The 12,111-nt window shown below is 36.7% G+C and overlaps 1 protein-coding gene across 1 annotated transcript in view; it reads right to left on the reverse strand.

The window, feature by feature from the left end:
* The window catches only part of PRKN (parkin RBR E3 ubiquitin protein ligase), a 681,559-nt gene that overhangs the window by 258,921 nt on the left and 410,527 nt on the right, over nt 1–12,111 (reverse strand). Inside the window, exon 7 of the mRNA XM_021544140.2 lies at nt 10,529–10,665. Within this exon, the coding sequence (XP_021399815.2) occupies nt 10,529–10,665 (137 nt within the window). The remainder of the gene's footprint in view (nt 1–10,528; nt 10,666–12,111) is intronic.

The raw sequence follows: 12,111 nt of genomic DNA on the forward strand, positions 1-12,111 counted from the left end.
CCATACCCTAGAGTCTAGAATTACTTCTTTCTCAAATAAATAATTAGGCAGACTTACAAAATGCACATTATTTTCCCAAGTGAATGGAACGGCACCAAGCGATTAAATACATAATTAGCTTGTTTTTCTAAAATGCTTATTATTTACCTGAGAGTCTCATCACAGACTCCTGGTAAATACTGTCTCCCTGCTAGCAGTTATTACCCAAAATGCCTCCATAATTTCCAGCCTTCCTCCAGCAGTGATATCAACAGTGGATATTACTTGAGGACATAGATCATGAAAAGCCAAATCTGGCTTTGCCAGGCAGCCCATTTAACTGACAAGTTGAGCTTCCTTCATACCTGGCATTGCACTCATTTTCCAAACACTGAAGAAAACAAACAAAAGAACTTTTTAGTAGTTTAGTTCATGTTTTAGCTGGCCAGAAATTCTGCTGAAGAGTGCTTATGTGCTTGCAAGGATACAGAGAAAAAAAAGAGCAAAAAACCCCGAGTTCTTACTAGCTGTTTTCTACCTGGTAATGATAATAAAAGGAACGTGGTTTTAATAACCAAGCCTTTGATCCCTGCTCTCCATTTGACACAAGGTTCTCTTTCCCAAGCAGTTCTTGGGCCAGGTTATCAGAGCACAGCAGCCTTCACTTGTAACTACTCTTATCGCCTCTCTCCAGGGGACACACAAGCCACAGTGCCAGGCGTTCAACCCATCAGTGTGAATATTCCTGATCGCCAAGTGGGAAAGAAAAAGGTCAGAGAATAAGACCTGGCTGCTTCTCCTATGCAGCTGAGGGACATTACCAAAAGCCCTTTTTCTAGTGATCACAGACAAAAAGCTGACCCTCAGAAGCAACCCCCTTTTCAGTACTCCACCTTCAGACTCAGTTTTCCATAGGCTTTCATCTGCCCAGAGGCCTCACTGCTTTGTGGTCCTTACAGAAGACATCAAGAGTGACTGGAATCTCAATCAGAATAAAAGAGGGCAGGAGATGGAAAGACATGACAAGGTGAGGGAGAGAAAAGAAAGACAAAAAGCGAAACTAAGAGCAAGAGAAAAATGTGGTAAAGAATCATAGGGTGTTCCAGCAATATTTAGGGATCAGTAAATAAGGCAACAGAGATGGCCAGACAACAAAGGCAATGGCAGTGAAGGACAGAATAGAAAATATATTTTACTTCCCAGAAACCAAGAAATAAATAAATAATGAAAAGAAATAGAGTCAAGAGAGGTATATTCTTAGTGAAAAATAAAGTAAAAGAACAAATAGAGGAAGAAATCAGAACATCTAAGCAGGAGAATTTTAATGGGCACACCTTTGTCACTGTATTTCCCAGTTGTGTCATTTGTCTGGTTTTTGATACCTTCAGCTAAGTGATTTACATTTGACACATAGCTATACATGTATGTTTTACATTTATATGTTTTGTACAGGTATATATGAATTCACAGTCACAACCAAATATCCTAAATGGGGATGAGAACTTCTTCAGATTTCCAATTTGGTATTAATACAGTAAAACTCTGTCATGGATATTTTGATTATTTCTGTAAAAGCATTCTTGAAGCATTGGTATCTCATGCAGTGTTAGCCATGAAGCTGAAGGTGGAGTAGCTGAGGTGTGCACCAAGTGGCAAGAACTGCACACTTTGCCAGGTCATTGCTTTTATAGCAGTACCTCATTTTTTATGAGGTTTAAAAAGAGACATCTAGGGCAAAGGGTAACAGAGAAGAGAAGAAAGCAGGTACTGACTGACAGGCAGATAGTGTGCTTGCAGTCACCCACTAGGATGTTGATAGATAGTCTCAGTTTCAAATATGACCATTTCCTAACATTCTAATCTCTGTTACAGATAAATAGATTTTAGGACTTATCTTCAGTCTAGCCCTGCTCAAGCCACTTAAGGATTAATATTCCACACATTATGTAACAGGAAAAGTGTGAATATTCAAACTTAAATTGTTAGTGAAGGACCTGACTAACAAGGGTCTGTAAAGTTTCACTTCCACAGGTGTTTCAGAAATCGCAAAGTCCTATAAGAACTTCATTCACCCTTATTTAAACATTGTATAAGTAAAATATACATTTCATTGTCATTCTCAACTAACTGTTATCTCATGTTCTTTATTCCTGCCTTGGCTATGAATCTGACTGAATGATATACTAGGAAAGTCCTTTCTTAGAAGGTGTCCCTGATTCTGTCCAGTTGTGCTCAACAGACTCACCATACTCTGCAAACTCCTTTTAGAAAAGTGTTAGTTTCCTTATAGATATTTATATGTTTATGCTTAAAAAAATGCAGTAAATATAGGGATATTAAATTGTTCTGGCAAATCCTATTGTCCTATTAGTTTTACTGAAACTACATTGAAACTACTACTGAGGCTACATTGGTTTTAAAATGGGAAAATGAAACACAAAAATTTCTAACTAGCCCAAATTTATCAGGCATCAAAGCAAAAAAGATAACTGCAAGCATTCTAATAATTCATTTGTAAGAGCGTATTAAAACTCACCATCTGATTAAGCACAAATATTTTCTATCTTAAAGAATCTAGAATTATTTCCTAATAAGACTACTCTGTTATCTTTTGGTGGCAAGTTTATATAAGCAACAGATAATTATAGTTAATAATTTCCATGCTTATAAGAATGGAAGGAAACAAGGCTATCAAATGACACTAGGTGTCATGATGGCTTTTTTCATATGAATAAGGATTCCCCATAGGCCAAAATGAGAATACAGACCTTTCATCCATCAACAATTTAATTCACCATTATATTGGATTGTATTTGATCCAGATATACAGTCAAAACCTCTTTCCTAAATTACACACCTTATCTCCCCATTTATTTGTTGTCTTGAAATAAATTTCTGTGGAGATAGAATTTATTGAGGAGTTTGAACCATGTTACTTTTTATAACCCTCACTTGCACCTACATTATGCAATCATTTGCCACATCTGCTAAATGAAGAACAAATCTGATTTAAGAGTTTTAATAAGACCTTGCATCAATAAATTATAACAGATTGGTGATTAGTCGTATTATTTATATGCAATGTTTTTGTATTTCTTATAATGCTGATGTCTGCTTCACAGGGATTAATTATTTTCATAATTTTGTCTAAGTAGTAATATAGAAAATGTCAAAAAGAAAATTAGATTTTCACTTCCCAGACACAGAAATTTAATTAAAGCCAACTCCTTGTTGAAGGGGAATGTCCTTAGCTGGTTCTGTGATATGGCAGCAGCTCTACATGCTGCCATGTGGGAGACCAAGGCTCACAAGGTGACTCAGGGAATATTAATCACTAGGCTTCAGAGACTAAACACATGCTGCATGTGCCACAGTTGGTCCCAGCAGGTTATTTATGCAGTATATAAGTTAGCAGACAGCAATGATTTCTTCTAAAGGCTGCTGCTTGCACAGACCACCTCAGGGATGAAGTTATACTTAAAGAAACCCTCTACTTGGATAGGAACTGATGCATTAGGAAATTTCTAATTATCCAAACATGAAAGGTCAGCTTCCTCTCATGCTGCATGAGTGCAAGATAAAGACCTCAGACAAATTCCAGCTGTAAAAATCAACATCTTCTTCAGTCTCTTGGACAGTTTTAGGACAAACATGTGTTTCCAGTCTGTGCAAGAACAGTCCACATATAAACTAATGATCTACTGTCATGGAAAACTAAATTCCCAGCTTTATGAGGAGGCATTATTTACTCATTTTACTTGCCCTTGCCCCTTAGATCTTTCCTATTTCATGCCTTGAATAGCCATCAACACTTCTTTATTCCCAGCCTCTTTGGTCTCTCAGTTCCTTCCCTTCATGACTCTTCTTTCCACTATTCCCTATATTATTTTTTCTTCCTTCTATTAATCTCAGTTGTTCCCATCCTTCACCTGGACCTCCTCATGAACATTAGCTGCCTATGGACTAGCATGGGAGCACTGAGCAAGGCCATTCAGAACTTGGAACACCATCCATGGACAACTCAGATGCAAATATTCATTGCATCTGTAGCAATGAATATGTTCCTTTTTCAGAAGCTGACCCTTCTTTCTTAAATATATATATTTTTCTGCAGAAAATCAGCATTAAGGAGGTACAGTCAAAAGCATTGTACTTGCTATAGCAACAACTACATAAGATAAATTAGAAAATAGCTTGAATAAAAACCTATCCAAGAAGTTCAGTGTAAAGTTGGTGACTAATAAAACTGTAGGACTTGATTTTACTGAACATGTATGTGATAATTTTTCTCAATCAGATGGCAACATAAAAGTGACTTGTCAACCAAATACCCACTAATCAACTAATCATTGTAAGGTAAACGAGTATAGGCTGAAGTGCTTTCAGTCAGAGCAAATATCTTTCATTTCCAAAGACAAAGTCACAGCTTTCACTGACTCCAGCTGAGACAGAAATTCACCTCTGTTTCAGCCAGACATAGAAATGGTGAAGGACAGATAGACACCTCTGCATGCACTACTGCCACTGCTCCAGTATGTTTGTTTTGTATTGACACAGGCCAGCTCATTTCATAGGACAAGAAGTGTGCTTTGAAAGTTCATTTCTAGTTCCTTTTAAAGTCAATTAATTTCCATGCAAGATTTTTTTCATTATCTCTTGTCCTTCATTATTGCTAACCAGATTAAGTCTATGTGCACTGTCATCTCTATGCAATTTAAAAATGAAATATATTGCAAGAGAAGGACTAGTGAGAGATAGGGAGAAAAACAACTATGAGTAAGACATCTCATGCAAAATTTAATTATGGCCACTCAGATTTCTGTAAGTATCACACTGTATGATTTCAATATAGTTGTTCCCAGAGAAGAATCCACCGCCTGCTTCAAATATACTATGGGATCAAGCTCTCCTTGTTTTGTAGATTTGAAGGCTGTTTAGATAAGAAGCTGGCAATCTGTAGCTACATAAACAGCACAAAGACTTGAGGAAATCAACCTCAGATGTCACTGCTTGAACTTCAGTCAACACTGAAAATGGAAATGAAAGAGCTGCTGTGACTTCTATGTCCTTTGAGCTAGTCTCATGAGCTTGTGCTAGTAAAGGAGCACAAAAAAGCACTTGATACACTGTTAGTTCATGTTTATTTTGTGACCACAGTGAGAGGAGAATGCAGAAGACCATAAAAAAATTTTCAGGAAGATAGTTCAGGACACTTCTGCAAATTCAACTAATCCTTGAGAGTAAAAATCTGGTTTATCTATATGTTTTTGACTCCCTTTTCTGTCAAAGTCTGCTTCTGTATGATCAGATATTTCAGACCATCAAGAAATTGCAAAAAGTTTACTGCTGCCAAGAATTTAACAGCTCCTAAACATAAAAGAACGCTTTGCATTATTTCCTAAATCTGCAAATGTGTGTGTTTTGATCTCTTATTTTATTCCTCTAACAATCACTTCTATTTCCCAAATTTTATGATTTCCTAAGGTATCTCAAATATGTTTAAGCAGCATTATTGGAGAATACAGACTTCAGAAACTGTTGACATATTGAGGTTTCACACCAGGAAACTCTTATTTCTTATACCAACTGGCTCACTTTAGGCCCCACCAAACTATACATGCTTCTACGTTACACTCCTGAGAAGGTTCTGTTCCTAGAACAATGATTCATTTTAAACCCCTTTGCATACAGGCACCTTCTGAAATTTGTTAAAGCTTTTGTCCATAACAGAAAAGATTCAAACACACTATTTGGTGTGCTCAAATCACAGTTTCCCTCTTCCCTTCTACTTGCAAGCTTTGCTTAAGCTGTTCATTCTTCTCTTTTCTACAAGGGTACTAGGATTTTGAAAGATGATTCAGAGATTCATGACTGCATTGATGTACTGTTATTACACAAATAGCATATAATGTGGATAAAAAATTTAATCTAGCCCTAGAAGCTTTCCTTTAGTGGAACGTGGTTCTTGAGGCAATTTATTATACTTTAAAGCTTTAGTCCTTTTTATTAGCAGTTCCATACACAAACTGGGGTAATTCTACTTATTTATTTATATATCTGTGGTAAAATCAGATTACTTCCAGATAAAATAGTGTTTTACAGTCATCAGGAGAACTGCATCTTTTATCTGGACTCCTTTAAAATACATCATGCATATGATTACTCATAAGAAATAAAGTGATGCAGAGATATTTTTGCAAAGTGCCTACAGCAGCGTAAAACCTTGCCTTTCCTTGGTATCACCAACTTTGCTACTATCAAAAAACTGTGGAAGTCTATTTTACATTGGGAACCAAGATTCATAATGCTCTAATGCTATTTTAAAAGTCCAACTGTGTTCACAGGAAAAGGATGTGTTTAAAAGAGGTAATACAATAAAAGATTGTATATTTGTATACAATTCCTTCTTTGAGGTAATGCTTTAAGATTCTTTGGCCTGCACATTAACTAACCATAAATGATCTTTCGTGCATATGCAAATCCATCCCTCTAATCACCTTATTAATTATTTCAAAGATACTTGGAGGTCACCACTCATGGAAATTTCTATGCATGAAGCCTCATTAATACAAGACATCACACAGAGAGATGGGATAGATTTTTGTTGCTCTTTAACAAGGGCAGAGAGTATAATCTGTAACATTTACTTTTTTAATTTTAATGGCCAATGGAATTTGGCCAGCTCCTATCTGGAAGAGCTTCCTCTGAGGTGATGCAGTGGGTTTGAGTTGTGGGGCTGCTGCCACGCTCCTGTGAGCAGCTAATCCTATCAATGCACTGCTACTGTGCTCAGAGCTCTGGTCCTCAACACTGGCTGCTCTCAGCTGGAGCACTGCTGCCTGGCACTCCATTAGCAGCTGAACACTAAGGAATAAATGTTGTTCTTCCAAAAATCACGGCAATGACACATTTTGTTCTGGAACAAAGGGAAGCCACGGCACTACTGAGGTGATATAGCTCATCAGCTCAGATGATAGCTTTCTTTTGAAACCTTCTTATCTCCTGCTTAATTAGGCCTCATAACAGAAATCAAAGCAAAGCAAGGATATAACCACACAAAATACCTGAATGCAATGAAAAAAATGCATCCTCTGGCACATATGTGCCAGGAAGCAAGAAATTAAACCTACTTGAGAAGCCCTGTTTATCTGAAATCCCTAGATCCTTTCTAGCTCAAGTTATCATACACTTGTGATGATAACACTGATCTTGTCTGTCACAGTGACCCTTTGCTGTAGCAGCTGCTGTTTATTTTTATTCTGTTATGTGTATGGTGCTTTCACCTCTAGGTTGATCCAATAAAAGATATAAAAAACTTGCTATGTTGGTACATTCCCTTGATAAAAATCGGGAACAGTGAGTCAAATGTTAATGGAAGCTGCAGGCTATGTTCATTATGTTATCTCTATTTTTGAAAAACACTAGAATGAACAGAACTAATTGGAAGTGCCAACTATTTAACTATGCTTAATTACAAAATCAAACCCTCCTGTATAATTTGAGGGAAATGTGTGTACATATGCCTTGAAGAAATGTGCCAATTTTTAAGTAAATCTACTCTTACATGGAAATGATCAAATAACTTCTTAAAAGTCCAAACCTCTAACGTCAAGACATCACAAACACTATTTCAGCATTAGTCTGCGGTGTTTAAAAATACATGTTTTAATGCAGACTCTTTTTGAGCTGTCTGTGCAGCCTGGTCAGCTACCATAACATAAATCTTATCAGAGTGAATATGACATTGTATTCCTTTTAGAAGAAGGCTCAAACAAACCTCTATCTTTTCAATAAAGCTCAGACCTAATTTTTTTTTTTTTTTTTTTTACTTTTAGTCATTCTCTATTAGATATAACATGTATTAAACCCACATTGCCAGAATAAGAAAGGTCTTTTCTTGGCATGTCCCATGGTGTTCATTCCTGTCAGGGAGAATTCATTTGCGGCTTCATTGAGGCAATTAGAAAAAGCTGTGTCAAATAGTGCTTTACCATACCCACATGTAAATATAAACTGCAAATTGCAGTTGCAAAATGAAGATTATGAACTGTAGACTGTAAAAATGCCATCTTATGCTATTCAGTAGAAGTACTATGATATATGGAAAAGAAAATCACATTGATGCTGTTGTGAAAGTTTCTTAACTGAATTCATTGATGAGAGCTGCTGCATCCATAGCTATGAAGGAGGCTAAAACCCTCTGGGTCTGAGCATAGGAAGAGGTTGGAAATGCAGGCATGCCTCCTTCTCACAGGTATGATGAAACTCAGTCATATGACTTTCTCAAAGAACAAAAAATAATCATTAGTTACTGACTCAAGTATAACTTAATACTAGAGACAACCAAATGACCTTGTATATCAGAAAGTTAGGTTCAGATAGCTGCAGAAATGAACCATGAAGTTACAGCATCTCTCCTTAGTTTCTTCACTCTGCAAAGCACCTTGAAAGAGAATACTTCCAAGTGCATTTTTTTTATGGAAACTTGCTAACATAACAAAGACAACTGGTGGAGGTAGCAATCAATGAGAGAGAGAAAAAGTACTGCAATTGTATTACTATTGCTACTGCTATTAGAACTGCTTTAAGGTAGAGTACTTTAAAAACAACTTTCCAATATGGGGAGTTCTGAAACTATGAGATTACCAATATTTCAGTCTTGCCATATTTAGCTATTATAAGACTTAGAGCACAACACAGCTGAGGCTAGACTGGCAGCAGTAGCTTCTTTCCCATTGCCTCAGCTGAACTCTATCTCACTTGAATAGCAGAAGTACACCATCCTTTGTGCATCCTCTACAGCACCCCGTTCTTAAGTTAAACCCATGCCTTCCTCACCATTCCAAGACTGAAACTGCAATCCTGAGCACCCCAGCACCATCTTCTTGTGTATTCTCCTCATCCTTACTCTGCTTCCACTGTTCAATTCCCATAATGTTCAACTTCAGCAAACAGAAGAGAGAAAAAGACTGCTTGGCAACTGCCAGTCAGGGGTAAAAACTTCTGGAAACTTCTTAATCTCCTTTCTGAGGAAAAAGAACTTCTGAACTGGAGTTGAAAATATATGGAAAAATCCTAATACAGGTTTAGTGCAGCATGACTAGCAATGGGTTTACAGACAGAAGAGGCAGAAGGGTCATTAGTTTGACATATCAGCCTGAACCGGAGGAAGTTCTCTGACACCAGCTGCAGCAGCAAGGAGGCCCACAAGTGAGGAGAAAGATGAGCTGCCTGCTGCACCACTGACATAACTGATTAACCTATGGAACTAAAAGTAGAAAATGGAAGAAAATCAATAAAAGAGGGGAAAAAAGGAAGGATTCTACTCAAGTAGTTTATTAATTTGTGTGGGAGCAGCAAATGGATTAACAGCTGGAGAAGCAAGAAAGGAGGCTGAGAGCACAGACTGACCACATGGTAATATGCTAACGTAAAGGTCAAGGAAAGAGCACTGGGTATAAACTTCCTGTTCAGTTTCTCATGACAAGTTTTTCTAGAAAACATTAAAAACTATTTTGTATAGGATGACATAAGTGTGTAAATTTAGTAGCTGTTTAGGGGGAAGTAAAATAAGACCTGGCAACACAGCATACAAACAGCAATTCTAGTGAAAGTGAAGAAACATTGGTTGCTTGTTCTTGAAGCAATTAAAAATAAATAATTTTAAATATTTCTTACTACTGTACTTTCAATATCCTCAAGGCATGTTCTCAGATTAAATAGATGCCACTCTACTAAGAACTTTTGTCAATTTTTCTCCCATCCAGTGGGGTTTGAAACTTATTTATCAGCTATTCAGGTAACCAGGAAAATCCATCTTCTATGCAGCTTCTAAGATGCTGTAAAATTATTCTCATACCATGATACAGCACTTGAGACAAACATATATACTCCCATTCTAATTTAGCACCAAGAAAAGGGCTATGTATAGAATATACTTCTTCATAGCAAAATTTTTGACAATTTTGCAGTCCATATGCCAGTGTAATTAAATCAATACTCAAAACAAATCTTCTATATTCTATTTAACTCTTTATTTAGATAAGTCAAACCTTGCTCTTTAGTCTAGTAAAACATGTAACTACGTTTCATTGAAAGAGGTGATAATTAGCACTAATAATTTCACCAAATAGGGAGATTATTTAGAATTCCTGTTTCAGTCTTTTTTTATTAGTGCTTGAAGACAGACCAAGAAAGTTAATAATTTACTTAATTTGAAATTGAAAATGTGGAGGTCAAGCTGTTTATTTTTTTTTTAACCAGAGTATAATGCTGTCATCTGCTTGCACTTCATGATTATAAAATACTAATGTGAAGAAAGTAAACATTTGATTTTAAAAGAAATGCCCTTTAAAATCCAGTCAATTCTTCAGTTCACATGCTTAGCATAATCCACTTCAATATTCAAATATTTTCTCCAACAAATTGAACAACTCCTATGAACGCAGTATAATTCCACTGATATACACAAAACTAAGAGGTGTTAAAAAAATCTTACCCTGAAATCAAAATCACATTAAAAAAAAAAAAAAAATCACCAGAAACATACCTACACAGGAGAGGGAGTAGCCAAGCTCTGGGTCATGGATGAACTGGCGGTCATTCAGCATGGTCACACAGTACAAATGAAAGCAGTCCAGGCAAATGACATGGCGATGCACACATTGGAACACAAGCACAGGACTCCTGTTAAAGATGAAGCAGTGAGAGTGATGAACAAGGACTGGACAGAATTCCACAGAAAGCTTAATTTCAAACTTCTAATTTAATAATAATTTTTAATTCACAGTACACAGGATTATTACATACGAAAAACCAGAATTTACCCTGGCATATTGCAGTACTTTTAAAAAGGGATGGTTTCTAACATGAATCAGATATGAGGAAATGGAAGCAAAGTTTTACTGAAAGTTGAAACTTTACTGAGAACTGAAACCTAAACCAAGAAAAGGCCTTTAGTAACAGATATCCTTTGTATGAGGTGAGGAAAGATCATATATGGTAAAACATCAAATAGCAATAGGTAGGATAAAATAGGTATGTGACCATCTAGGAAAACTAAATATTTTGTGAAAACCATCATGTGCCTTCAGCATCTCAATGCAGCCATTTGAACCCTGCGACAAAGGCATTCTCTTAGTAATAATGAGTAAAGCAATTCAGCTTCTGGTGAGAGATGTGGGATTCAATATGGGAGCAAGACACCGAAACTTAAGTGCTGGGCATAAATAAGGTAATTGAGAAACTCCATTTGGTGAGTGAGGAATTCCTGCTATTGTCAATACACTTAGTGGACACTGGAGCTGATCAGCCTCCAGGTGCCTGCAGTAGGGTGAACTGAATCACCAGTTTGTCTCCATTGCCTGTGTGGGCTAAGACTTCATAGACCATTACAGGAATGCAGACACCCATCACACATGCAGAGCCTAAATATGGCTATCACCAGCCTGGGAGAACACTGCTTGTGGAGATGCAGAGAGGAAACACTTGAAATAAGTGAGGACAAATGGTTTTAGTCCTGAGTTGGTCTGCATTCAGAGACTCTCCAGTGATAGTTACAGCAAGAAGAGCCAGAGAGTCAGTGGTCTCAAAAAACCTGCCCAGGATCAGTACACGGAAGGTGAAAGAAAAATTGAGTAACATAGAACATAATGCACACACATGAAATGTGCCTTCACTGCAGTAACATGCTGATTAGACCTAATGGTTTTGCTCTAATATAAGGTAACTTCTGCTAACCCCTGATGGATATAACTGTCTGTTCCAAAGTAAAGTGTGCTATATGTTACTTCTTATCTTTCAGAGCTATTACCAACCTCAAGTCTGAAAATCACAAAAAATAGAGATGTGTTAAATTGAACACAACAGTGAGATTCCCATTCAAATGCTGAATTTCTTTACTCTTTTAATTTGCTTGTGAGTGAACACAGGCAGAAATTCAACCCACATTTCAATTTTTTTAGTAACTAGGGAGAATAATTATTTTTAAAAATAAAAGTATGAACTCTCACACATTTATGGTACTCCAGGAGACAAGTACTGAAATACAAAATTAAATACAGCAAGACTAGTGATAAAATCATTAGAGTTAGAAATACTGTTATATTTTCTCTAAAACCTGAGATGATTCTT

This window comes from Lonchura striata, chromosome 3, assembly GCF_046129695.1.
Source record: "Lonchura striata isolate bLonStr1 chromosome 3, bLonStr1.mat, whole genome shotgun sequence".
Classification (NCBI taxonomy): Eukaryota; Metazoa; Chordata; class Aves; order Passeriformes; family Estrildidae; genus Lonchura; species Lonchura striata.